We start from the raw sequence: 25,732 nt of genomic DNA, 5'->3' as shown, positions 1-25,732 counted from the left end.
TAGACCTATATGTGTGTTAGATAATTAAAAAATATATTTGCCTTAGATAGTTAACCAATATGTATGGGACCATGGGTGTCAACAAGTTAGATAGGTTCAAAAGAACCCAGATCCAAACCCAGCAGCAGCACCATAAAATCAAATACAGGTCTGGACCCACATGGATCCGGTGAAGGTCAGACCCATTGACACCCTTAATTCGATATATGACAAATATATTAATGAATGAAAAATAAAGGGTAGAAGGACGGTTTTGGCATTTTAAAATTGCTCACGGGTGACGGTCGGTTAAATTCTAGTCAGGATCTTAATCGAAAAAAAAAAATACAAAACGTAAATATTCCTTCCTGCAAAACAAAACAAAACCTCGTGAGCGATCAGGCAGTCTACCACTCCTCCCTGGAGTGAAACCATTCCGTACGGTGAAAGCTCAGCTTGCTCGCGTAAATCGGGTTCAAACGTGTCAAAACACGCACGATGCTATACACGCCGGGACCCCTGCTGATATGTTTCTGCCCATTGACCACGACCCATCGTCCACCTCTCCTCTCATCGCAGCCCGTCGTGTTCGGCAGGAGGAGGCCATATCTTGTAGTTGATAAACGAAGGATAACAGAAAAGGATTGCCGTTGAGGATTTTCCTTTTTTTTTTGCTTGTGGTGTTTGAGAATGGAAGAATCAAGAACACCATTGATTGGTGGGTGCGAATCTGGAAGTGTTTTGGGTGACTCTCATGGCAAGAACCGGTCCAGTCGTAGGAATTCTTTGAATTCCATGAGGAGGGAGTTTATCAAGAAGTTGCCGGAGAAGGTGAGGTGCGCTCTAGATCCGGAACAGCCGTTTCACATTGATTTATCGAGGACTGGGGGTCTGATCAAAGGTGAGCTTTGGTTTTGAATTGTTTTGCGTCGTCTAGGCCTCTGTTTCTTTTTCCTGAGGTTGCATGTGATGTCAACGGATCGTATAGAATCAATCTTTTTCTTTTGTTGGGTTCTTGCTCCTTTTTGCGTTTGTGGGTTTCTTTTGCTAGAAAATGGCAATTTCGTATAAAGAATTATTATTCGTTCAGGCTTTGTGTCTGGGGAGATTTGTGGGGGGATGCTGGTGGAAGTGTGTTGGGGTGTGCATGATGGGCGTTATGGAGTGAAATGCTTTTGTTGGGTTCACCGCGCGCTTTGTGGAGGAATATTCGTTACGATTCATGTTTGGTTCTGTAACTGAGAGAATTTCAGAAGAGGAAAACTGAAGATTTTTTTTTTTTTTGGTTTCTGATCTGCATCGGACTCAAATTCACTGATTCAGGAGTTCGTGATTTGCCTAATCTGTTCCTGCAAACCCCAGATTCTTGTACTTCGGTTTTTCTTGTTTTCCTTTTCCCATCGTAATAAGCAGCGTAAGGTGTTGCTTTTTTGAACAAAGAAGTATTGATAGGACCGAATCATATTGGGATTTCTGGTTTAAAATTCGCGTGCATGACTGTGGAATTGTTTGCCGTTGCACGCGATTTTTGTCCAGATATCCTTGAAAGAGATGTTGGTACGGAATGGTGGTCCCACATGTGTGCAGTGTGTGATTGAATTTGTGACAGAGAGGGAAAGATGAACTCTGTAAGTGAAAATAGGTTGTAGCTCTTCAGTTCTGTAAATTTACTTGCTTTCAGCAAGTAATTGGAACTGATGCCATGGAAATTTGACCATCTTCTGCCGAAGTTGCTATTTGTTTAAGATCTTGTTTCAGTTGTTTTATGTTTTTTTTATGGCGACACCCAGGCCATTATGGAGATTTTTAAGTAACAAGCTTGTGCTTTGGGCCTATGGAGCCTCAACTTGTTAATAGCTCTGTTTTTCTCCCTTCTTTTTATCTTATATTAAACAATTAGAGTCATCTACCTAACAATTTTGAGAAAATCTTTCTACATCTACATACACACTGTGTTGGTACCAAGGAACTTGTAATCATAGAGGGCAAAAATTCAGGGAACGATGTCTGTGAACCATTTTGTCTCCATTGCTGCATTGAACATCCCACTGATCCTTCCATCACCTTTCAGTTGACGTTCTTTTCTAAACTTATAAATGGAAAGTATCAGGGAAATTAAGTGCATTGCCATTGGCCAAGCTATGTTACACAAACAGTTCACTTAGCATGTCTGTGTGTGTCTGTGCACATGTGTTTTAATGAGTGGGATAATTCCTATTGATAATCTTGTCTACTTAAATGAAATGTGTTTATACTATGTTATCAACAGTAAATAAAGAGGAAACATTCTATTGAGCTTTCACAAAAATGTGTTAATGAACTATTGTGTCAATGGTTTTGTGTCTTGCAGTTACACACACACAATGAGCGGGACAATTCCTATTAATAAGCATGTCTACTTAAATGAAAATGTGTTTATACTATATTATCATCAGTAAATAAAGAGGAAACATACTATTGAGCTTTGGCTGAAATGTGTTAACACGCACATGCACACCAATCTTTGAAGCTTGGATACATACTTAGTGCAGCATCCATGTTGGATGTAATAATGAATGACATTTGGCATTATGCAAATGCATGCCCCATAAAAAGGGAAGTATTTGTCACATGGAGACAACATTGACAAGCTTGGCACCACATGGGAGCTATGTACAGATAAGAATGACAATTTTTAAAAGAAAAATCACACAACTAAATGCAAAATGAACAGTTGAGATCATAAAAAGAAATATATGAAGTTAAGGGCACAGTGTTGACCAGGTCATATTGGTCTGACTGTGTCTCTGAAGTGTCTTGTGTGTCCAGTGTTGTGTCAGGTACTGCATCATCTCAATATGAGATACTTGCTCAGTGAAGTGTTCTTGGTGTGTCCAATGTTGTGTTAGGTACTGCATCACGTTGACATGAGACACACATGCCCAGTGAAGTGTCCATATGGAACAGGAGTATGTTTATAGGGACTAGCTGAGAAAAAGCCAAAAATCAGAATAATAAATAATGACTTGCAACAAAAAATCCGTTTTGTATCCTCAGGAATAAGATGGACGCATAGTATCCTAATCCTTTTCCTCTTTAGTAACTGCATTGGGAGGATTGCAAGAGGTTATTTCACATGATCCTAGTATATCCTGATCTTCCTCCACTTTACATGCTGCAATAAACAGCAGCATGTTTCTGTATAAAAGTCATTCTTTACTTTTTTTTTTTGATTTTGTCTAAATGTTTTTAGGTTATAAATGTTGTTAATAAACAGATGGCCAAGGTTTAGTAGCATTTCCTCTCATTTTCTCAAGTATTCTGATGGATGCCCCTTATTTCATCCATATTAAACTTTTTTGTTTTCACATCAAAGTTGTAAATGCCAGAGAAATCTGTGTTGCCTATGTTCACAAATGAAAAACGAATCCATGCCCTTGCGTGTATTTGGAGCACTTGTCACATCCATTGATTTCAGTTTTAGTTTTGTGCACCGCTTGCAGCCAACAATTTTACCCCTGGTTGGAGCCAAGTCTGGCTGAATCAGGCCACTGGTCGATGGAGATCATGGGATGGGTGGATTGAATGAGGTTATGGGGCCAAATTGGTTGGATTCAACTCTCAGACTGAGACTAGCATTGGCATTATGGACCATAACCCAAATTTAAAAGTTTGATAGTAGTAGAATCTATATTGTGTGGATACAGATGCAAAAACAATAAAACGTGAATACCATCTCAAGTGCAAACTCTTGAATGGCAATCTGAATCACTATAATTATAAATACTAAATCATAAAACTAAGTTAAAGTTGAAATGTAATGTAATTAATAACAGTTTTTAAGAGAAAGAACCAGTGTTGTGAGAGGCGTACGCCTCAGTACCTGAAGCGTACGCCTCAGAGGCGAGGCGCACGCTCAAGGTACTGAGGCGTTGCTGTGATGCGCCCCTCATCAACCTCCGACCAGTTGTGACCACCGACCACTGGAGTTGCTGTGCTGCAGCTGCTGCTCAGTCTTCTCCGACCACCGGACGACCGGCATATCCCTCGCTTCCGTACCAGCTGGGCGGGTGGTCCTTCTCTTACTGCCTCCCCTCCCACCGCTTCACTTCCATTCCAGTTGTGAGAGGCGTACGCCTCAGTACCTGAGGCGTACGCCTCAAAGGCGAAGCGCAGGCTCAACGCCTCGCTTCGCCTCATCGCATTTAACAACCTTGGAAAGAACACAAGTGAATACAAATAAGTAATTGAGATCATAAATGGGAATAGATAAAGTTATAACACAATGTTAATTGTATCCGCCACTGGTTTGATTGTCCATGAATTGTCCTAGCGTGTCTGAGTGTCGTGGCGTGTTGGCACGGAATTTTCATGTTAAATGATTTATCTGTGACATAAAATAGATTACATTTTTTATATGAACAGATAGGATGAACCTGGTAACTCCAGTACTAGATCATCTTCTTTGGATTGTAATAGCTTACAGTTGATTTGACCTGAATCCAGTAGGGGTTACTATAGCTTGCATATGTCTAACAAGAGTTCCTGTTATGATAGATACAGATCCAGACCAACCTAAACTGCAGCCTTGCCTGGTCTGTTTGCAGCCCTAATAGTGGTTCATCTTTACTAGAAAACTGGCATTTGTGGTAATGGGTTTGATTAGGGAAGGGCCATCTGCACCTTGTTACCCTTTTCCTGTGTGATATTCGGGCTAAAATGACTGGAAAAAGGAGCACTGAAGATATTTGTGTGTTTGTGCGTATGTGTTGTGTGTGTGTGTGTGTGTGTGTGGTAGAGTTACAAATTAATATTTTCAGTTTGGTTGAGTCAAGCCATAGGGTATGCCAACGTATCTCATCCTTCATTAGTTTACATTTGCTCACTATGATTTTTCTGAAAGTCCACATGGGCCTACTTGAAAGAATACCACATTCCAAAATAAATTAAACAATTAGCTATTTGTTCTAGAAGGTTGATGGTAATGCATTTATACGTGCCTGTCTGTTTGATCGTTTCCTACCTGTTTCCAATGTAAAGGACATGTTAAATCAAGTTTTGTCTAACATAATTGTTATGGTTATCATTCATATAATTGTTGGTCAAGACCTGCATTAGTAATGAAGTATTTGTTTTTGTCTTTAAGTTCTTCCCATTTCAAAAAATTTGGCTTTCTTGATAATGATGGTCAAGGACCAGTAGATGGTACATTTTACCTGATTAGTTAAAATGGCAATGCATAGCGACTCGTGTTATATGCATGGGATTGCAGGCAATATGTTCTTATTGGTAATGTAATTTTCTGTTATAACTTTTCTGATAGCAGCAGGAAGCTGTAAAAAGCCATTGAGGATTTAAAGTTCATGTTCACTATTGAATAGGATTTTATTTTTCTGTTGGTGAATGCTTTATTACCTCCATTGACATGATAATAAGTGTCAATTTGTTCCATACATATGCATTTTACATTAGAGCAATTGTTGTGTGCATAGACCATGTTATACAAATATTTTAATTGCAATTAAACTGTACAATATCATTGGACATTTTTAAGTGCAATTTGTATATGATAAGGCTTCTTCTTTAAGTATGATCAATCTATGAATTCTGCAATATGTTTAAATTCCATTTCTGGTCAGGTGAGAAAGAATACTATGAGCGACAATTTGCTACCTTAAGATCATTTGAAGAAGTCGATTCATTACTTGCATCAAATAGCATTGGTGGCATTGATGAGGATCAAGAACAAAGAGAGGAAGCACAACAAGACTTTGCAATCAGGATATCAAACATTGCTAACATCATCTTGCTGGCACTAAAGGTAATGTTAAAATATGATTTGTTGTAATCATATATAAATGTATATATTGATGTAATAGGAAATGCCCATCAGGCCATTCTGGCCATTCTACACATGTAATAGGATCTGACATTAGGGACAAATTTGTCTTTTTCTTTTTTATTTTCTGTTTTTTTGTACTTTCTTTTTTGTGTAAGGGCTCTATGGTCAAAAAACCATAGCTCCCAACGACTCTATTGGGAGCTCCCCAAGGCCCATTATGTGTATAAATAGGGGTTGTTTGCCCCCTCTTTTCCTAAATGCTTTTGCTAAGGATTTTTAGTGAATAAATATTTATTTTACATTGTTGTGCTCTCTTGTGGCCTTCGTATGCACTCTTGTGCTATTGTATTTGCTTTGGCTTCTGTATTGTCCCTTAGTGGACTTGTATTTATGGTTGTGCACATTGTTTCTTGTATTTTCACTTGTTTCATTACATGGTATCAGAGCCACTTGGGTTTTTGGACCTTGGAACGTGTTGCTCGTGGTGATCAAGGGAACATGTGCTCCTAGTGATCATGGTCGGTGTGCTCGTGACCCTTTTCCTCCCTCTCTCTCTCTCTTTTTCTCTTCACCTTCGTCATAGAGCAAGATGCCAAGATTGAGTTCTCTTTCAAACTTAATAAAAATGTCTATATGATGTGGTCCATCGCAATGGAGAACCACCTCAAGGGGAAGAAGCAGTGTTGTGAAAAGCGTTGAGGCGTAGCGAGGCGCTCCACCAAAAACCGAGGCGAGGCGTAAAGCGTAAGCCTCAATTTTTTTTTGAAAACTTTTAAAAAATTATAAAAAAATATCTAAAAATACAAATAAATAAAGAAATGCTTTATTGATGAAATAACAACCAATAAGAAATAGAAAATATCAAATAAGTACTAAAAAATATGAGATTAACATATAAAGTAACTAAAAGCTGATTATATAACTGAAAAGTATATGAGATTAACCAAAAAAGTTAAAATATACTAATAAACTGATTACATAACTAAAATAACTGGAAAATATATGAGATTAACCTACAAAAGTTAAAAAATATGAGATTAACATATAAAAGTAACTAAAACAATGATTACATAACTGGAAAATATATGAGATTAACCAACAAAAGATAAAATATACTAAGAAACCGATTACATAACTGAAAAATATATGAGATTAATCAACAAAAGTTAAAATATATGAGATTATTCTAAAAAATATGAGATTAACATATAAAAGTAACTAAAAAACTGATTACACAACTGGCAATCTATGTCACAGGGATTCGGCTAGCAGGGTGCCGCACCCGCGTCGACGCGACTCGACGCGGGTGCGGCACCGGGTGCGGCACCGGGTGCGGTCAACCCGATCCTGGGTGCGTTGACCGCACCCAGGATCATTTAGGTCCATTTGTTTTTTGGATTTTTTTTAAAAAAAAAAAATTGCCCTGTGAAATGGGCTGCGAATTTGAATTTTTTTTTAAAAAAAATCTGTTGTCAGGGCCCTGTCTGTCAGGGCTGACAGGCAGCTGCTGTCTGTCTTTAAAAAAAATCTGCATGTCAGGGCTGACAGACACCTGCTGTCAGCTGCTGACAACAGAAAAACCCCGATCCCCTTATATATATATATATATATATATATATATATATATATATATATATATATATATATTTTTTTTACATTTTTGCCCCTGCCGCACCCTGCACCCGGGTTTTTTGGAAGTGCCGAATCCCCGCACCCGCACCCGCACCCGCACCCGCACCCGCACCCTTGTGACATAGCTGGCAATATATGAGATTAACCACCAAAAGTTAAAATATACTAAGAAACTGATTACATAACTGAAATAACTGGAAAATATATAAGATTAGCCTACAAAAGTTAAAATATATGAGATTATTCTAAAAAATGTGAGATTAACATATAAAAGTAACTGAAAACTGATTACATAACTGGAAAATATATGAGATTAACCACCAAAAGTTAAAATATACTAAGAAACTGATTACATAACTGAAATAACTGAAAAATATATGATATTAACCTACAAAAGTTAAAATATATGAGATTATTCTAAAAAATCTGAGATTAACATATAAAAGTAACTAAAAAACTGATTACATAACTGAAATATATGAGATTAACCAACAAAAGTTAAAATATATTAAGAAACTAATTACATGACTGAAATAACTGAAAAATATACGAGATTAACCAACAAAAGTTAAAATATAGTAATATACTAAGAAACTTATTACATAACTGAAATAACTGAAAAATATATGAGATTAACCTACAAAAACTTTGTTGATTATCTCTCAAAAATCTTGTTATAAATTTTTTTTTGCGCCTCAGGCTTGCGCCTTGAGGCATAGAGGGCCGCACCTTAAGGCGAGGCGTGCCTTTTGTGCCTCAAGGCGCATTTTTTGATAACACTGAGAAGAAGCTTTGGGGGTATGCGAGTGGACTACTCTCGAGCCTCAACTAAAGCTCCCCAAGATTGAAGGAGACCAAGAAAAGGCTATTGAAGGATAAGACTGAATCAAAGCTATATATGAATATCAAATGAAGATACAAGATTGGGAAAATAACCATGCTAAAATCTTAACATGGTTCATCAAGAATGTGAAAATTAAGATATGTGCCAACATTGCCAAGTTTAGAAAGACAAATGAGGCATGTTGAAGGGTATATATACTTAAAAAGATCTTGCATGACAATATTTCTTGCAAAAGAAGCTTAAGCCTACTAAATAATGGGACATGAGTGTCCGAGATTATTTTAGTGTTTTATTCCCTTTGTGGGATGAATTAGCACTCCTTGAATCTAAGTTGGAAGTCGTCGCAGACATAGAACTTAGGTGAGAATAAATAGAGAAAGAACACCTCTTCCAATTTTTGTGTGGTCTACGACCGGAGTTCGAACAAGTTAGATCCTTCCTTCTTCATAGTGTAAAAGTATCTCCAACAAGATACTAATATCAAGACCTTAATATTCTTGATATTGAACCCACCACGAAAGCACAATAAGAACACTTTAGAACACTTGTGCACAAAAAGCACAACCCACAAATAACTCACAAATGCACAAAGGCATAAAAACAATGGAATCAATTTATTGAGAACTTGGGCTTTGACTCAAAGCCATGAGAAAATACAAAGGGGAGAACCCCTATTTATAACACCACAAGAGGGGCCTTGGAGGGGCTCCACCCATAGACGTTGGAGCCCCTCCAACGGTCACAAATGTGACCGTTGGAGAGGGCCCAACGTCTATGTTGGTGGGCCCCCCCAAGGTACCTTTTGGTACACTTACAAAAGAAATAAAAAAACAAAAAAGAAAGAAAATAAAAATAATTACAATCACATCCATAAAGTGAATGTGCGCAAAAATAGAGGAAAAGACTAAACTACCCTTATGACTAAACAAATAGAAATATATATTTTATATATATATTTGAGTAGATACATATACATATATATTAATATATGTATATGTATTACCATATATATATAAAATATATATATATTACATTATATGATTATGTACATAATTTAACACCCCCCCTCAAACTTAGGGCAGGATGACTGAGAGTTTGCTAAGAAGGAAGTTGAAGCGCGGAGCACACAAGGCTTTAGTGAAGAAATCCGCCAACTGATACTCGGACGTGACATATGGAAGGTCAATGATTCCGTGGAGATACGCCTCCCGAACATAGTGACAGTCCATCTCTATATGTTTGGTCCGCTCATGAAAAGTGTGATTTTTAGCAATATAAATCGCACTTTTGTTGTCACAGCAAAGCTTGGTAGGCCCTTCAATTTTGATTCCCATATCTTCCAGCAATTGATGAATCCAAACAATTTCCATGGTAGTAGTCGCCATGGCACGATATTCAGCTTCAGTTGATGATAGAGATACCTTTTGCTGCTTCTTGCATCTCCATGAGATCAATGAGTCTCCTAAAAATACACAAAAACCAGTGGTGGAGTGACGGTTATTTGGGTCTCCTCCCCAATCAGAGTCAGTATAAGCAATTAATTTTAACTCAGAAGAGGAAGACAGAAAAACTCCCTTATTAATAGTGTGCTTTAGGTATCTCACGACACGGAAGATAGCACCCATGTGAACAGAAGTTGGTGCATGCTGAAATTGACTTGCCGTATGCACCGCATGTGAGATATCTGGTCTGGTGATACTTAGATACATCAACGAGCCTACTAGTTGCCTGTAGGGAGTAGGATCGGAGAGAGGAACACCATCATCAATTTTCATTTTTGCTCCTACTATAGCAGGAGTTTCACAAACTTTATCATCTGTAATACCTGACCTGTCAATAATCTCAGATGCAAGCTTAGTTTGAGACAAAAAATACCCTCTATGAGAGTATGCAACCTCAATACCCAAAAAATAAGTTAAGAAACCCAAGTCAGACATTTCAAACTTATCCTTTAAAATGGATTTTATGCTTTTAATCCCTTTAGAATCACTCCCAGTAATAAGCATGTCATCCACATATAGCAACAGAATAACAATTCCTGCATTAGACTTTCTAACAAACAAAGCAGTATCAGTAAAGCATGATGAAAAACCATTATCTAACATCACGGAGTTAAACCTATCATACCAAGCTTTGGGAGCTTGTTTTAAACCATAAAGTGCTTTCCGAAGACGAAGCACTTTCCCTTTAGGATACTCCATTCCAGGAGGAGCATCCATATATACTTCTTCGTTTAGATCTCCGTTTAAAAACGCATTCTTAACATCCATCTGATAGATGTTCCATTTATTTATTGAAGCAACGGTTATAAGACATCGGACGGTGACCATCCGAGCAACGGGGGCAAAAGTCTCCTCATAATCAATCCCATATTTTTGACCATATCCTTTTGCAACTAAGCGGGCCTTATATCTCTCAAGAGACCCATCACTCTTAGTTTTGACTTTAAATACCCATCTACACCCTATTGCTTTCTTATCTTTAGGAAGGTCTTGAAACTCCCAGGTTTTTGCTTTCTTTTAGGGCTTCAAGTTCATTATTCATAGCAATTATCCATTCCGGGTATTTTCGTGCTTCCTCGAAATCCCTAGGTTCTATGTACGAGTGAATGGCGCTTAGACAGGCTCTATATTTTGGTGAAAAAGACTCATATGAGATGAACCTATATGGTGGTTTTCTTGATCTTTCGGTCCTACGAAGATTTCTTTCACTTGAAGGGGTAGACTCACTATCATATCTTTCGAGGGCACTTCTAAAAGTACTCCTATCTCTATGAGAGTAGGTTATAGGATCTCTATGTGGTTCTTCATTAATGGGTTGATCAGAATGAGTTTCGTCATTTTGATTTGTTTCATCATCGCTAGTATCATCATCTTCAGTTAATAAATCAAACAGAAAAGAATAGTCTATATTCTCGTCATTAGTTTCAAGTTTTTCGAAACCACTAATATTTTCCAATAAGCTTACATTTCTGGAAACATAAAGTTTATCACTCTTAACATCATAACAGCGAAAACCTTTATGAGTTTCCGAGTAACCAAGAAAGGCACAAGGAATGGCCTTAGGGGAGAGTTTGTCATTTTTATCAGTAAGGACAAAACATTTACATCCAAAAACCCTTAACCTGCTATAATCAGGTTCTTTTTCGTATAATTTTTTAAACGGGGAAATCTTGTTCAAGTTTTTAGATGGAAGTCTATTTATGAGATAGACAGAAGCAAGAGCGGCCTCCGCCCAAAGTTTTTTCGGTATATTTTGAGAGATGAGCAAAGTTCGTGTGGTTTCAATAATATGCCTATGTTTCCGTTCAGCCAACCCATTTTGTTGGGGGGTTTTGGGACAAGACTTTTGATGGAGAATTCCGTAGTTTTCAAGATAGCTTTTAAATTCATTGGAAAGGTATTCGCCACCCGAATCGGTTCTAAAAATTTTAAAATTTCCATTGAATTGATTTAAAATCATCATATGAAATGTTTTAAAGGTTGAAAAAACTTCATATTTATGTTTAAGAAAATATATCCAACTAAACCTAGTGAAATCATCCACAAAGATAACATAGTAAGAAAAACCTCCCTTGGATATCACCGGAGCTGGACCCCATACATCGGAGTGAATGATTTCAAAAGGTTTTGTTGTAAACATGGATCTTTGAGGAAAAGGAAGTCTTCTCATTTTTCCAAGAATACATTCATTACAAACAAAATTTTCATTACAAAGATGCTTAATAAAAGGCAAATAAGAGATTTTAACAATGTTGGGATGACCCAATCTCTTATGCCATACATGAATATCTTTGTTTTGAGCAACATTACAAAATTGATTCTTGGGAATTTTAAGAAAATCAACATAGTCGAGGTCTCCTCTCCTAGAGCCTTCCCCAATCAATTTCCCGGTCTGGCGATCCTGTATCCAACATTTATTAGAAGAGAATTTTATATCGCAACCATAGTCCGAGAGTTGAGAAACGGAAAGTAAATTTAAGTTTAGTTTTGGAATAAGACGAATTTTTGGGATAAAGAAGTCTTGTTTTTCAAAATTGTCCATTCCTTTAATTTCAAGAGGGGTTCCATCCGCGGTTGAGACAAAAGATGGAAGGCGATTTTCAGAATAATTAGAAAGAAAACAATGACTTGGAGTCATATGAAATGAAGCACCAGAATCAAGTAGCCAAGATGTCTTACCAAGAGAGGAAGAAGATGACATAGCGGCTCCAGAAGTGCCTCCTTTGAGAAGAGGTTGAAGAGCATCCATAATTTGATGAAGCGAAAGAGGTTCATTTGATGTTGAAGGCCGTTCCTCCGATTGGGATGCTAAAGCCGCGGCGAGGAATTTCTTCCATTTGGGACAATTGGGTTTGATATGTCCCGGTTCTTTACAAAAATGACAAGTTAATTTGCTATAATCTCTCTTGCCATATCGATCATTTTGCCCTTGATTTTTGAAATGGGGCGGTTTGTAGGTCTTCAAATTATTACCGGGTCTTGACACGGCATTGACCACTTCATAGTCATTTTGAGAAGGTGTAGCAAGAATGCTTGGGTTATTTTTACTAATCCCCATACGAGTTTCTTCACCACTTAGCTTGGTGATGACATCTTCAATAGATGGGGAGGTAAAAGCCGATAGAAGGGAGGACCGAATTTGCTCAAATTCGGGTCTAAGACCATTTAGGAAGTTGAAGAAACGATCTTCCTCTAGTTGCTTGTGCCTTAATTCAATAGCTTCTCCGCTCCATTTTTGTTCGAGCATGGCAAGCTCGTCCCAAATAGAAGATAATTCGACAAAATATTCCCGAATAGATAAATCATTTTGTTGGAGAGTCAAGGCTTTCTTTTGGAGGTAGTATTTGTGAGACAAGTCCCTTGACGTATACATTTTTTTAAGGTATAACCAAGCTTCGGAGGCCCTTTTAAACTTGATGATGTTTGCATTGATCTTGGTTTCTACGGACGAAAAAATCTAAGACAATATTTTGAAGTTCTTCATTTCCCACTCATCATGCTTTTTGGAATATTCTTCTAAGGCCTTTTGTCTATCTTCTCCTTCAAGAATTTTAATTTCTCCTTTCTCTATAATGGAAAGCTTGGGTTCGGGTTCCGATATGGAACCTTGAACATAACCCCAAAGACCTTTCCCTTTGATATGGGCTTCCATGTTGCCGGCCCAAACATGGTAGTTCGAACCACTAAGTTTAAAACCAAGGGAGAAGTGGGAGTCTTTTTCACCCATTATGGAGAGGAGAAGATGGAAAATAAAGCGTACCTTAACGGATTTTCAACCTTCTCTTGACAAAAGTTGCTTCTAAAATATTGCCCGGAGCAAATGCTTTACTCAAAAACTTCACTAGCTTGAGGGCACGATTTTCGAGGTGCTTCACAAGAGCCGAGATACACGATCTTCTTTCTTCCAACGAGGCTCTGATACCATGTAAAAGTATCTCCAACAAGATACTAATATCAAGACCTTAATATTCTTGATATTGAACCCACCACGAAAGCACAATAAGAACACTTTAGAACACTTGTGCACAAAAAGCACAACCCACAAATAACTCACAAATGCACAAAGGCATAAAAACAATGGAATCAATTTATTGAGAACTTGGGCTTTGACTCAAAGCCATGAGAAAATACAAAGGGGAGAACCCCTATTTATAACACCACAAGAGGGGCCTTGGAGGGGCTCCACCCATAGACGTTGGAGCCCCTCCAACGGTCACAAATGTGACCGTTGGAGAGGGCCCAACGTCTATGTTGGTGGGCCCCCCCAAGGTACCTTTTGGTACACTTACAAAAGAAATAAAAAAACAAAAAAGAAAGAAAATAAAAATAATTACAATCACATCCATAAAGTGAATGTGCGCAAAAATAGAGGAAAAGACTAAATTACCCTTATGACTAAACAAATAGAAATATATATTTTATATATATATTTGAGTAGATACATATACATATATATTAATATATGTATATGTATTACCATATATATATAAAAAATATATATATTACATTATATGATTATGTACATAATTTAACACATAGATCCTCCTTAATGCCTATAATTGAGGCTCTTGTCAAAATATGCCAATAAGAAACTCGTCTTGGAATGATTAGAGGAGAATTTGGGTTGAGATCCAAGTTTGAACAAGTTAGGTCCAAAATCTTACATAGGACCAACGCCAACTCTATTGATGATGCTCTTGGAGATGTGTACCAAGCCGAGGCTCGACTTGGCATGACTAAAGGAAGTGAAGAAGTTCTCGCTGTGTTAAGATGCGATAAAAATGTTAAAGCGTATAAACCCCCTCATTTTTTGAAAAATAACAATGGAGGAGAAAGGAGAATTATTTGTCACTTTTGCTAGGAGTCGGGACACATCAAACCAGAGTGTGTTAAGCTCAAAAATAAGGTAGCAACCGTTAAAGAGACACCTAAAAAGGGTGATGAAGCTATTATGAAAAAAGGGGACCTTAAGGATTCTATTCATCATCTAATGAAAACATTACAATTATTCCTCAAGACAATCCTCCACATCTACTTCTACTTCTGATGCTGCCATATCCTCCTTTTCTCCTCCAGGTACGCTCTCTTTGATTCTTGATTCCGGTGTCTCCTTTCACACAACTCAGTTAGAATCCCTCTTATCTGAATACACAAAATATCTTTATAATTTTTGTGTTTCCATGGCCGATAGAACCAAATTAGAAATAAAAAGTATTGAAACATTCACAAACATTTCAAAAAAAAATCAAGTTCTTAAAGTTAGAGTTCTTCCAAAACTCAATCTAAATTTGTTTTTAGTTTCGCAAATTTCATATTATGGGTATGAAGTCTCCTTCTCATCAAAAAGATGTTGGGTGCAGGATCGCCAGTCGGAGAAGCTGATTGGGGAAGGCCATAGGAGTAAAAATCTCTACTACATGGATTTTCTTCATATTCCTAAAGAATCATTTTATAATTTTGTTAAGAAAAAAATTATTTTTTTGTGGCATCAAAGATTAGGCCATTCTAATGTATCTAAATTGACACTTTTTTCTCTTTTAAAAGACTCTTGTATTAAAGAGTTCAAATGTAATTACCGTATTCTTGAAAAAATAAAGAAATTTCCTTTTGACTCTAGAACTTTTATCTCTATCAAACTCTTTGAACCTGTGGATTCAAATGTATGGGGACCAATTTCAGTCATGTCAAAAGGAGGGCTTTCGTATTATGTTATATTCATTGATGATTATACTAGGTATACTTTGATTTATTGCCTTTGGCAAAAATCCGATATAATCTCATGCTTCAAAGAATTTCACAAAATTATGCAAAATCAATTTCAAACTAATATTGTTATTTTTCGATCGGACTCGGGGGTGGGGGTGGGGGTATTTGTTTTAAAAAATTAGTTGAAAGAATGTGAGATTTCACATTAAAGATCTTGCTCAAATACCCTTCAATAAAATGGATTAACTAAGAGAAAACACCGTCATATCATTGAAACCACGAGAATTTTGCTTATTTCAAAAAATATTTCAAAAAGATTTTGGGCAGAACTGCAGTATATCTTATCAACCGAATGCCCTCATCCTCTTTATAAAACGTGTCTCTAATTAAAAAACTTTATCAAACTTCTCTATATTTAAGTAGATTAAAATTTTTTGGATGTAAATGTTTTGTACTTATTGAAAAAAGAAATAAATTATCCCCTAAAGCCATAGAATATGTGTTTCTTAGTTATGCTAATAACCAAAATGGGTATAGATGCTATGATACGAAAAATGACAAATTATACATGTGACATAGGTTATCACCCATGATAGGTCTTATGACATGGTGGATTAAAACGAATTGAGATAAATTAGGGTCATAACATTATTTGTTCTATTGGGGGTTCAATATACCAACATGAATCCACAACCCTCACAATACAAAGTGAAGAATAACAAAAAATTATCAACATACTCTTAGAGCAAACAACTAAAATACCTTTGAATATGAATAAAAAACAAACACTTCCTTGGACACATTCATGGGAAAGATCAACACTGCACTGTGACTTTCATTGACACTTTTTTATGAGAATACTTGTTGATCTTGGTGTCAGTTTCTTCCATGGCCAGCAAATAAATGTAAATAACATAGCAGTCAAATTTCTTTCATGGACAGCAAATGATAAAGGAAATGGAAATGGTATACAATGCATATCGTGCAATGCAGTGAATTTTCTTGAGAATGAAAATGGTTTTGATTTTGATAAGCCTAAGAATGATTTTGAGTATTCCTTTTTATTTGACTTATTGCCTAAGAACACTTTAGATGAAATTATACATGTTGATGATGATCATGATGATATGCATATTGATGACTCTGGTGTTCCCATGGAGGATACCCAGAATCGTGATATTCAAACTTATTCTAGAAGAACTATTGAAAATCCTCTATGTGCACTTGATAGGTACTCACAAAACCAAAATCTAAGAAAATAGTATTAGGAAATCCCGTAGAACCTTTAGACTTCCTGAAAAGTTTGTGTCCTATGAGACTTTTTCCACTAGATATAGAACTTGCTTTATGTCTATCCAGTCATTTTATGAACCTTCAACCTAAAATGAGGCTAAAAAAAATCTTGAATGGATTGACGCCATGAATCTAGAATGGATTGACGCCATGAATCTAGAACTAGGAGCCCTCAAGAAGGCCAAAACTTGTGAAATCCAACCATTACCCGTAGGGAAAAAGACCATCGGTTGTATGTGGTTTATAAAGTCAAAACAAAAAGGGATAAATCTTTAGAAAGATATAAGGCTAGACTCGTGGCTAAAGGTTATTTCCAAGAGTATGAGATAGATTACGAGGAGACCTTTGCTCTCATGGCTCGTATAATTAGTGTTAGAACTCTCATTGCCTTAACATCCATTAGAAAGTGACCTATTTACCAACTTGATGTCAAAAATGCCTTTTTGATTGGTGATCTAAATGAGAAAGTGTACATGGATCCTCCTTTTGGTCTTGAGATCGAGAGAGAAAAAGTTCTTTGGTAAAGAAAAACTTTGTATGGGCTCACGCAAGCCCTCCAAAGTTTGGTATGATAAGTTTAACAATGTTATGTTAAACTTAGGTTATAAATCTTGTTATACTGACAATGTTCTTTTTATCAAAGATACAATATTGACATTGTTATTCTTCTATTATATGATTATGATATGATTATTATAGGGAGTGCCAAAAAGAAAATTGGTGAAATTAAAAATATTCTTAAAAAACATTTTGATATGTCTGACATTGGTTTTCTAAGATATTTCCTAGGTTTCAAAGTAGCTTACTCACTTAGAGGATATATCTTGTCTTAAATGAAGTTGATTATAGATATTATTGCCAAATCTGGAATTTCTGATAATAAGAATGTTGACACTCTGAAATTGTAAATGCAAAATTAAGATTAGAAGATGAAACTTCTCTTGAAGATCCAACTCCATACCAGCAACTGATTGGATCCTTGACATACTTATCCATTACAAGACTAGACATTGCTTATCCGATGTATTCAACCAGTCAGTTTCAGCATGCACCATCTCAGATCCGTCCAAAAGAAGATTTTAGGATCCACAAGATTCAGATTTGTTCAAGAATCTCGATCAGATAGGGACGGGAGGTTGGCCCTCCCTTTTAGATTTCTAGTTCCCTTTAAAATCTTGGTCTTTTATTCGTTTTAGGATTGGTCTTTTATTTCTTTTAGAACTCTTTGGTAGACTATAAATTAGTGTTATTATTCTTGATTAATTATGAATGAAATTAGTAGATTGATTCATTTTTTGTTAACCATAGTCCTAGAGGGAACACCTTTCCCCCCTTTCCTCTTCCATGTCTTCCTTAGCAGCAGTCCACCCAGGGATCAATATTCTCCCTTTGCCCTGTTGTTGGCCCTATCTGACGCAGAGCCTAGCCAGATTGAGAATAGATTTCTTTATTCCTCGTTTTTTCTCTGCGCCAAAGCCTTCCCGAGGCTGAATTTGTAGAAACCGTCCCTCCTTAAGGTCGGGTTTCTAACAGAGCAAATCCTTGGATATCACACACGTGCACACATACACAAAGGGAGCAGATTTTTGCTACCATAAGGAGCAGATCCTTGGCTATCAAACACACATACATGCACATGCACACAGATACTCAGAAAACTTAACAAGGTTTTATCATGAAATTCAGATTTATGCTATCATAAGGAGCAGATCCTTGGCTATTGCTGCTTCAACATTGGACTCCTTGTTAGATCTGTTGGCAGGTGGAATTCTCTACTTCACACATTTATCAATGAAGAACATAAACATCTACAAGTACCCAATTGGAAAGCTGCGTCTGCAACCAGTTGGAATTATCATTTTTGCTGCTGTAATGGCTACTCTTGGTATGTTTGCAGACTGTAAAGCACAATTGTTTGGCCTATTTTGATTTTTGTTATTGAAAAATGATTAGCTTTTTGTTAGATGTATATTCAAAGAAGTGTTCTGTACTTTTGCAACCAAAAGGATTACGGTCTGTCCAACGAATCTTTTAGTACTGGCTGCTGGGACCTTTTGATCTTGGACTTTTGTTCTTCAGGGAGGAATTTTTTTCCAAGTAAAAGGGTGTTTTCAGGTAATTTTGTCTGCAAAAACTGCCTGTATGCTTGATTTATGTGGAAAAAAAGCATGGAGGCCATTGTATTCTCATGTAAGTTTTCCTTTTTGTTGCAATCAGACACTCATGTATGATGTGACTGTGATTTAGTGCACTATAATTTCAGATTTGCAAGACTTTTAGAAAGAGAAATGAAACGACAATACATATACCAACACTTAAGAGGTTTTATCCAGTCACAGATATCGGCGATATTTTGAAGATATCATGATATTGTTGCTGTAAATTCATAAAATGATGTTAAAGGTAAAATATTCCGATATTTTGAAAATATCAGAAATTTATACATATTGCAATATTTTCGTGATAATATCATGATATTATCACAATAATATCATGCTATTATCAGTTACTTTTACTTATTTACTTCTTTTCTCTATGTTAAATATGTTTTCTTCTTTCTTTTATATTTTTACTTATTCTTTAGTATGTGTATTTTGTTATCTAAACATGTTATTTTCTTATTTATGTTATCATTATTTTTTTAAAATTTTAAGTGTCAAGTTTTTTCCCTATATTTATCAACTAAACCTATATTATCATGAGAAATTGCTTTGGTGAGATATAGCTGAAACTGAAATCTGTGACTATAGTTTTATCCTATGGATAATTGTTATGTGTTGATTTTGAGCTTAAAAGTGATCCTATCAAGATGATAACAATGTGGCTAACCTTAATAGACTAGTTATAATTTATTCATTGAGCTTCAAGATCATTAGTATGTAAGTGCAATATTAAAATAATATCAGAGATTTCGAAGATTAGGTTGTGATTATTATGACAATTGTGATGTTAAAAGACAAATTCGAGCACTAAGGCATAGAAGCCCTCAAGTGAACAACACTTACTAGGTCTAAACCTTCACTCATGACTTTCATATCTTAACCTCGATACTAAAAAATTACATTTGTTACCTTATCCATTTTATCTGACATACCGGTCCGGGTGGATCTTTGTTAAGTTACCTATGTCACTTGGAGCATTTGAGCTGTGCCAAAATCAAATGCTCTTAGAGCATCCATCTGTTTTCTCTTTAATCTTCATGTTCATGAAAATTGTGGTTAGGACACACTGATTAACATAAATGATAAATGCAATGGATGAAGTAATAAATGCATGTTCTCTTGGTGGTGTTTTCTGTCCAATGGTTGATTACTGAGAGATATATAAGCTATTTTCACTGGTTAAGTGAAGCATGATTACAACTCATCTAGAAAACCTCTTTGTACTAAAATTGAAGTTTTCATTGGAAGAAGAAGGTGTAGGCAACAATTCTTGTGCATGCCTTGTATTAAATGATTGCCTATGTTGACCGTCACCACAACCACATAAGGGTTTGTTGGCTAAAAGAAGTACCAATTTTCTGTTTCAACTGAGAAAGTAAAATTGCAGTTTGTGTTATTTTAGCAGAAAATAGAGAAGACAAAAATGAGGTTGCAATCTCATGTTTCCTCAACCAGGGAAATTGTGAGTCAATTCTCCTTCATATAAAGAAAACAGTTACAATAATTGATGTTACGGATTTGCCCATACAAAATTACAACATCCATATACATTAAAAGGGCAATAACGTAAAACTGTAACGACCCCAACTGACTCGTGAAAAATTGTGGATTTTTTTTAAGTATTTGTGGAAAAACTCCCAAGGATCCGGGGCACATCATAGATTTAATATACCAAACCATAAACCATTGCATGCATTGAATCAAACAAAAGTAATAAAATCAAACTTTATTAATTTAAATCAATAAGTCAAATGGTCTAGAACATGAAAATCCACTATATCAAATTCATGTCATAGCCTCGTAATCTCCAGCTAGTCAGTCCAAGACATCACTGAGCATCTGTGCCTATAAAACAGTTTTAAGAAAATGGGTAAGAATCAAAGTCATCATACGAATTCCTTTAAAAATTCAAATATTCAAGAAAATAACATAAATCAACTCATGCATAAGTTTCAGAGGAATATCACAAGTAATAACTTACCACAAATATCTTACTATTCAAGCATTCAACCAATTATCATGCAAAATCAAATATTATGTAAAGTCAAATATGCATAGATGCATGAACTAATGTTGAACAATAAAATATACATGATTCAATGCACATGCATGAATAACTTATTAAGTTATTTATCAGAGTTGCTTTTGCATGCATGTCTCTATTAAATTCACACAAATTTAATTTTAACTTTTCTTTTAACCCACAGATGCTCAAAACAAGCACTATTTTCAAAGTTCAAGTTAGGTTCTTAGCCATAGCTTAACACACAATTTATATTTTATTTATTGGGTTTCACACTTGTTCCTCGACCGATATCAGAAATCCTTACCTTCCATCGGAACATTAAGAATCTTCACCTAATGCCGGGATATCAATAAAAATCTTCAACCATTGACGACACTTTCTTGGTATACCAATAGCTACAAGTGACTCAACAACACAATCTCCAAGTAAAGTGGTTGAAAACTCTCTAAAACCGTGGTCAGGAGGTGAATCACCATATCGTGTTTTGGGACACAATTGCACATGGAGTTTTAGTATCCTCACGGTCCTTATAAACGCCATCCAAGATTTTCACATTGTAGAAGAGACATTAAGGAAGAGATTAATTACACTATTTGGTCTCTTTTACCATTTCAAAACAATTTCAAGCTCTTTACGCAAAAACTATTTTGCAAATCCTCATGCAAAAACAATTTTGAGCCCTGACCCTCTCACAATTTAACAGTGTAATTAAATTTGAAAAACCAATAATTTTCAGAAATAAATTTTGCAATGCATAATTAAAATCAATAACCTTGGAGCAACACATGCTACTGGCCTACACGGCTCGTGACCACTTACATATCTCAAATTTAATTCAAACACAATAATAAAAGGATGCCCCAGACATTAATGGCTTTCACATTTATGCCAACCTGTTGTTGCTAACATGTTTTCACCATTGTAGCTTTTGAATTACAGCACAACACTAGCAATATCTTTTGCCAGATGAGCTTGAGGTTGAACTTGTGATCAAGCATTTTGCTTTTAACCTATAATCATGTTGATTTTGATTGTGAAACAGGTTGCTTGGAAACACAAACTTTTAATTATTTTCAGATTGGGTATAATCCTTTGATCAAATAGGATTTGATTTGGACAACAGTAGTGATTAAGTGCCAGGTGTGTCAGAAAAGTTTCAAATGGTGTTCTATTTGAATCTGAAACTATTGGCTTTGAATAAGAAACAAATGCTTTTTTTCAAACAAAAAGGAAACAAGTGGAAATATAAAAGTTTTAGATCCATAATGTTATTTCATATTTGCTATTCCTCAAGTTGAGCAAATTTGTTTGGATCTAAAGGACCCTTAATGAAATGCAGGTTCCTTGAAAGGAACCAGAAAATAATGTTTGTGAATGTCATTCAGTTCATCTAGCATCCAGTCTAGTATTATATGGATGAAATGAAGCTAAGTTTGAAGAAGTGAATCATGGTTTTTTCAAAGAGTTATGATGCACTGACTGACTTGCAGGTTTTCAGGTACTGATACAAGCTGTAGAAGATTTAGCTGAAGATAAACCTCGATCAAAAATGACTTCAGCTCAGTTGGTGTGGTTGTACTCAATTATGCTGACTGCCACTGTTGTGAAACTTGGTCTTTGGTTTTATTGCAGGCGGTCAGGAAGTGACATAGTCCGAGCTTATGCAAAGGTTTTGCTCAAATAGCTGCTCAGTTTTTATATAGAGATAGATATTTTTCAAACAAAATCCTAATTTTTTTTTTCATCTGATGATCCAGGATCATTATTTTGATGTAGTCACGAACACGGTAGGTCTTGCTGCAGCTGTCCTAGGAGATAAATTTTATTGGTGGATAGATCCTGTTGGAGCCATAATTCTTGCAGTTTATACTATAACCAATTGGTCTGAGATTGTTATAGAAAATGCAGGTTGGTTGCTTGTCTAATTTTATTAAAATTTATAGAGGTTCTTGGCTTTTAAGTTCTTGTGCTGGCACAGTGGGCTGATGAAACTTTAACATCTATTTTTTATTCTGATATTAATCTTGCATCTCAATGTCACATGGACACTGGAATTCATTGGTGGGTGTATTGACTTCATGATTGATGTGTCCTTATAATTGAATAAGGAGGCTTAAATTTGTCAACCTTTTGGAAGATAAACAGAAATGATTGAGAATTGAAATCTAGATATTTGTGATAATATAGTCCAATGAATAAAAGATTCTGATTTTAGTTTGTTTGTTCTGTAGTTTTCTGTGAATGCTTGGGTAGGTTATCAATTTTAACATATAATTCATGCCTTCATGCCTCTTGTTAGAATGTAAAATGACCTTGGAGATCATGATGCAGCTTCGTTGGTAGGACAATCAGCTCCACCTGAAATGTTGCAGAAATTGACGTATCTTGTCATAAGGCATCATCCTAAAATCAAGCGGGTGGACACTGTTCGAGCCTACACATTTGGTGTTCTTTACTTTGTAGAGGTCAGCAATTAACTTTTCACAAAATAATGATGCAAATATGTGAATAATGGTGATGATGATGTCGTGCTATTTCGTACTTAGCCTTGTCATCCTCCATCTTCTTTCTTGGCTCGATAGGCTCATAGTTAACATGCACCTCCTCCATCTTCTTCTTGTGCTTGATTGTTTAATAGTTTTTATGTGAAAATATTCTGAAGATACCTAAAATTCCTGATCATTGACATTCTTTTAGGCTCTGCTTGGGAGTTACAGATTGGAGGGAAGATGGGATTTGATGAATCCCACCTGCCCAACCTACCCACTTGGGTGTTTGGAAGCTGGGATTTGGGAGATGGGAATGGTGATGGAAGTGGAGAAGGGCATGGAGATGAGCCCTTTTCAACTACATCTTCACAAGGATGTCATTTACAACTCCGGTCTCATCACCCATTCTGTCTCCACTCCCATCATCACTCTCATCTTCTCTCCAACACCGGCTCCCAAACAGAGGCTCATTGTCTGCATGCTTTGATTTGTCTTCCAACATGAATTCTCTTGGCTATTGGTTCTATTTTATTAACAATCACCCTTATGCTGGCATAAACTAGAAGCAAAGTGATGTCAATGTCATGGTTCACCCATACTGGACCTGCTATTGATACCCTTTCTATAGCTGCCATGATTAAATACATTGCTAGGAGATACTCCCTCTAGTTGATCTGATCTTGTTGTGGCATCAATGAGCCAACAGGATTCTAGTTTGTAACTAAAAATAAATAATGTGACTGTAATCCAGCTCCAAGTAGCTGGTGTTCTCGGGATACAAGTTGCATATGGCTCCACAGCTTTGTGATGATTCTTCATGGAGTCTCATATGAAAAAAGGTCTTTTGTGAGAAGTTAATTAGGTTTTATCTCTCAATAGAATTCGATTCTCTTTTCTGAAAAATCAAGCATGAATTCATGAAGTAGGCATTTTGTTAATTTCCTGACCAACTCTTTGTGCGGAAGTAAAAGGTCTGAACTTAGGAGACTTGAACTGAGTTAATCATCCTGGATCCAAGTTGCTTACCATGTCAGTCATGTAAAGGAAAATATGTTGCTCTTTTTTGGCATCATGTACTTCCAATTCTAATTCTAGGCCTTTCGTTGGACCCAGTTTAGGACCACTTGATGCTGCATAGTCCATGCAATTCTCTACAACTTTGTGAAATACTGGAGGCCGACCTCCTTTTTTCCCATGCTTCTACAAAATTGGTTCTAATAATGTTGACTATAGTCCAAGAAAAGTTAATTGTGCAACCACTTTACATCAGTATTTTGGAGGGAGATTCATTTATTCATCAATGCTTCCTTAACAGGTTGATATTGAACTTCCAGAAGATCTGCCACTTAAAGAAGCACACACCATTGGTGAATCTTTACAGATCAAGATTGAGGATCTTCCTGAGGTAGAGCGAGCTTTTGTTCACCTTGATTTTGAATGTGATCATAAGCCAGAGCATTCTATTGTCAGTAGGTTGCCAAACACTCAGTCTTGAATCTTGGACGAGGAATCCTGTGTTATTTTCCGCTGTATACAAATGGTTTTACTATTTAAACTGGATGTTCTCTTTACATATAGGACAAATTTTTGTAGTAAAGAAGCGTTCTCCATAATTTGTTGCACATTTGCTTTCTAATGACATTATAATCTCTTTCGTCGATGGTTCTGTTTGATTTCTTGAAGTTGGACAAACCAGAATTTGATTTCTTGGACCCAGCACAGTATTCGATTATGGTTGGCTGACACTTCAGTTGAATCTTGCTGGCCTATGAAGAGTTCGGTGCTCTCTCTCTCTCTTGCGCGCACACACACACACACACACACACACACACACCAACTTCCACTCTTTAATGGACACTAAGATAAACGATATGGTGATTCCCTGCGTTAATTGTCACCATTATGAGTATTTTTTTCTATTTTTTTAGAGTGACAATGTTTATTAGATGTACATTGGGAATGAATTGCTTGATTGCTGACCTTTAATGCATAAAGCACCATGATAAATTTATGGTGAACTTGTTGATGTTGACGAAAGGCTGTGGATATATATATATATATATATATATATATATATATATATATATATATATATATATATATATATATATATATGAGAGAGAGAGAGGTGTGGATTTGTTAGTCTTCAAGTGAAAATATTGCTTTATCATGGTTTTGTATGCACTGTGGTGGTTGACTATTGCAGCGAGGTCAAGCAGTACCTTGGGCCAAATCTACTTACCATGTGAACTAGAAGCTGGTCTCAGCGATCACACTT

The 25,732-nt window shown here is 36.2% G+C and overlaps 1 protein-coding gene across 1 annotated transcript; it reads left to right on the top strand.

Moving 5' to 3' along the window:
• Positions 1 to 538: 538 nt before the first annotated feature.
• On the top strand, positions 539 to 25,120 carry LOC149846931 (metal tolerance protein 4-like). The gene is made up of 7 exons (XM_089998213.1): positions 539 to 880; positions 5,598 to 5,779; positions 18,464 to 18,662; positions 22,456 to 22,634; positions 22,723 to 22,873; positions 23,297 to 23,430; positions 24,770 to 25,120. Exons 1-7 carry the CDS (start codon positions 670 to 672, stop codon positions 24,947 to 24,949), a joined length of 1,236 nt encoding a protein of 411 aa, XP_089854339.1. The 5' UTR covers positions 539 to 669; the 3' UTR covers positions 24,950 to 25,120.
• The last annotated feature ends 612 nt before the right edge of the window (positions 25,121 to 25,732 follow it).

The sequence above is a fragment of the Nuphar pumila genome, chromosome 2 (genome assembly GCF_984573655.1).
Source record: "Nuphar pumila chromosome 2, dmNupPumi1.hap1.1, whole genome shotgun sequence".
Lineage (NCBI taxonomy): Eukaryota > Viridiplantae > Streptophyta > Magnoliopsida > Nymphaeales > Nymphaeaceae > Nuphar > Nuphar pumila.
This window is presented reverse-complemented; position numbering and strand designations above follow the sequence as displayed.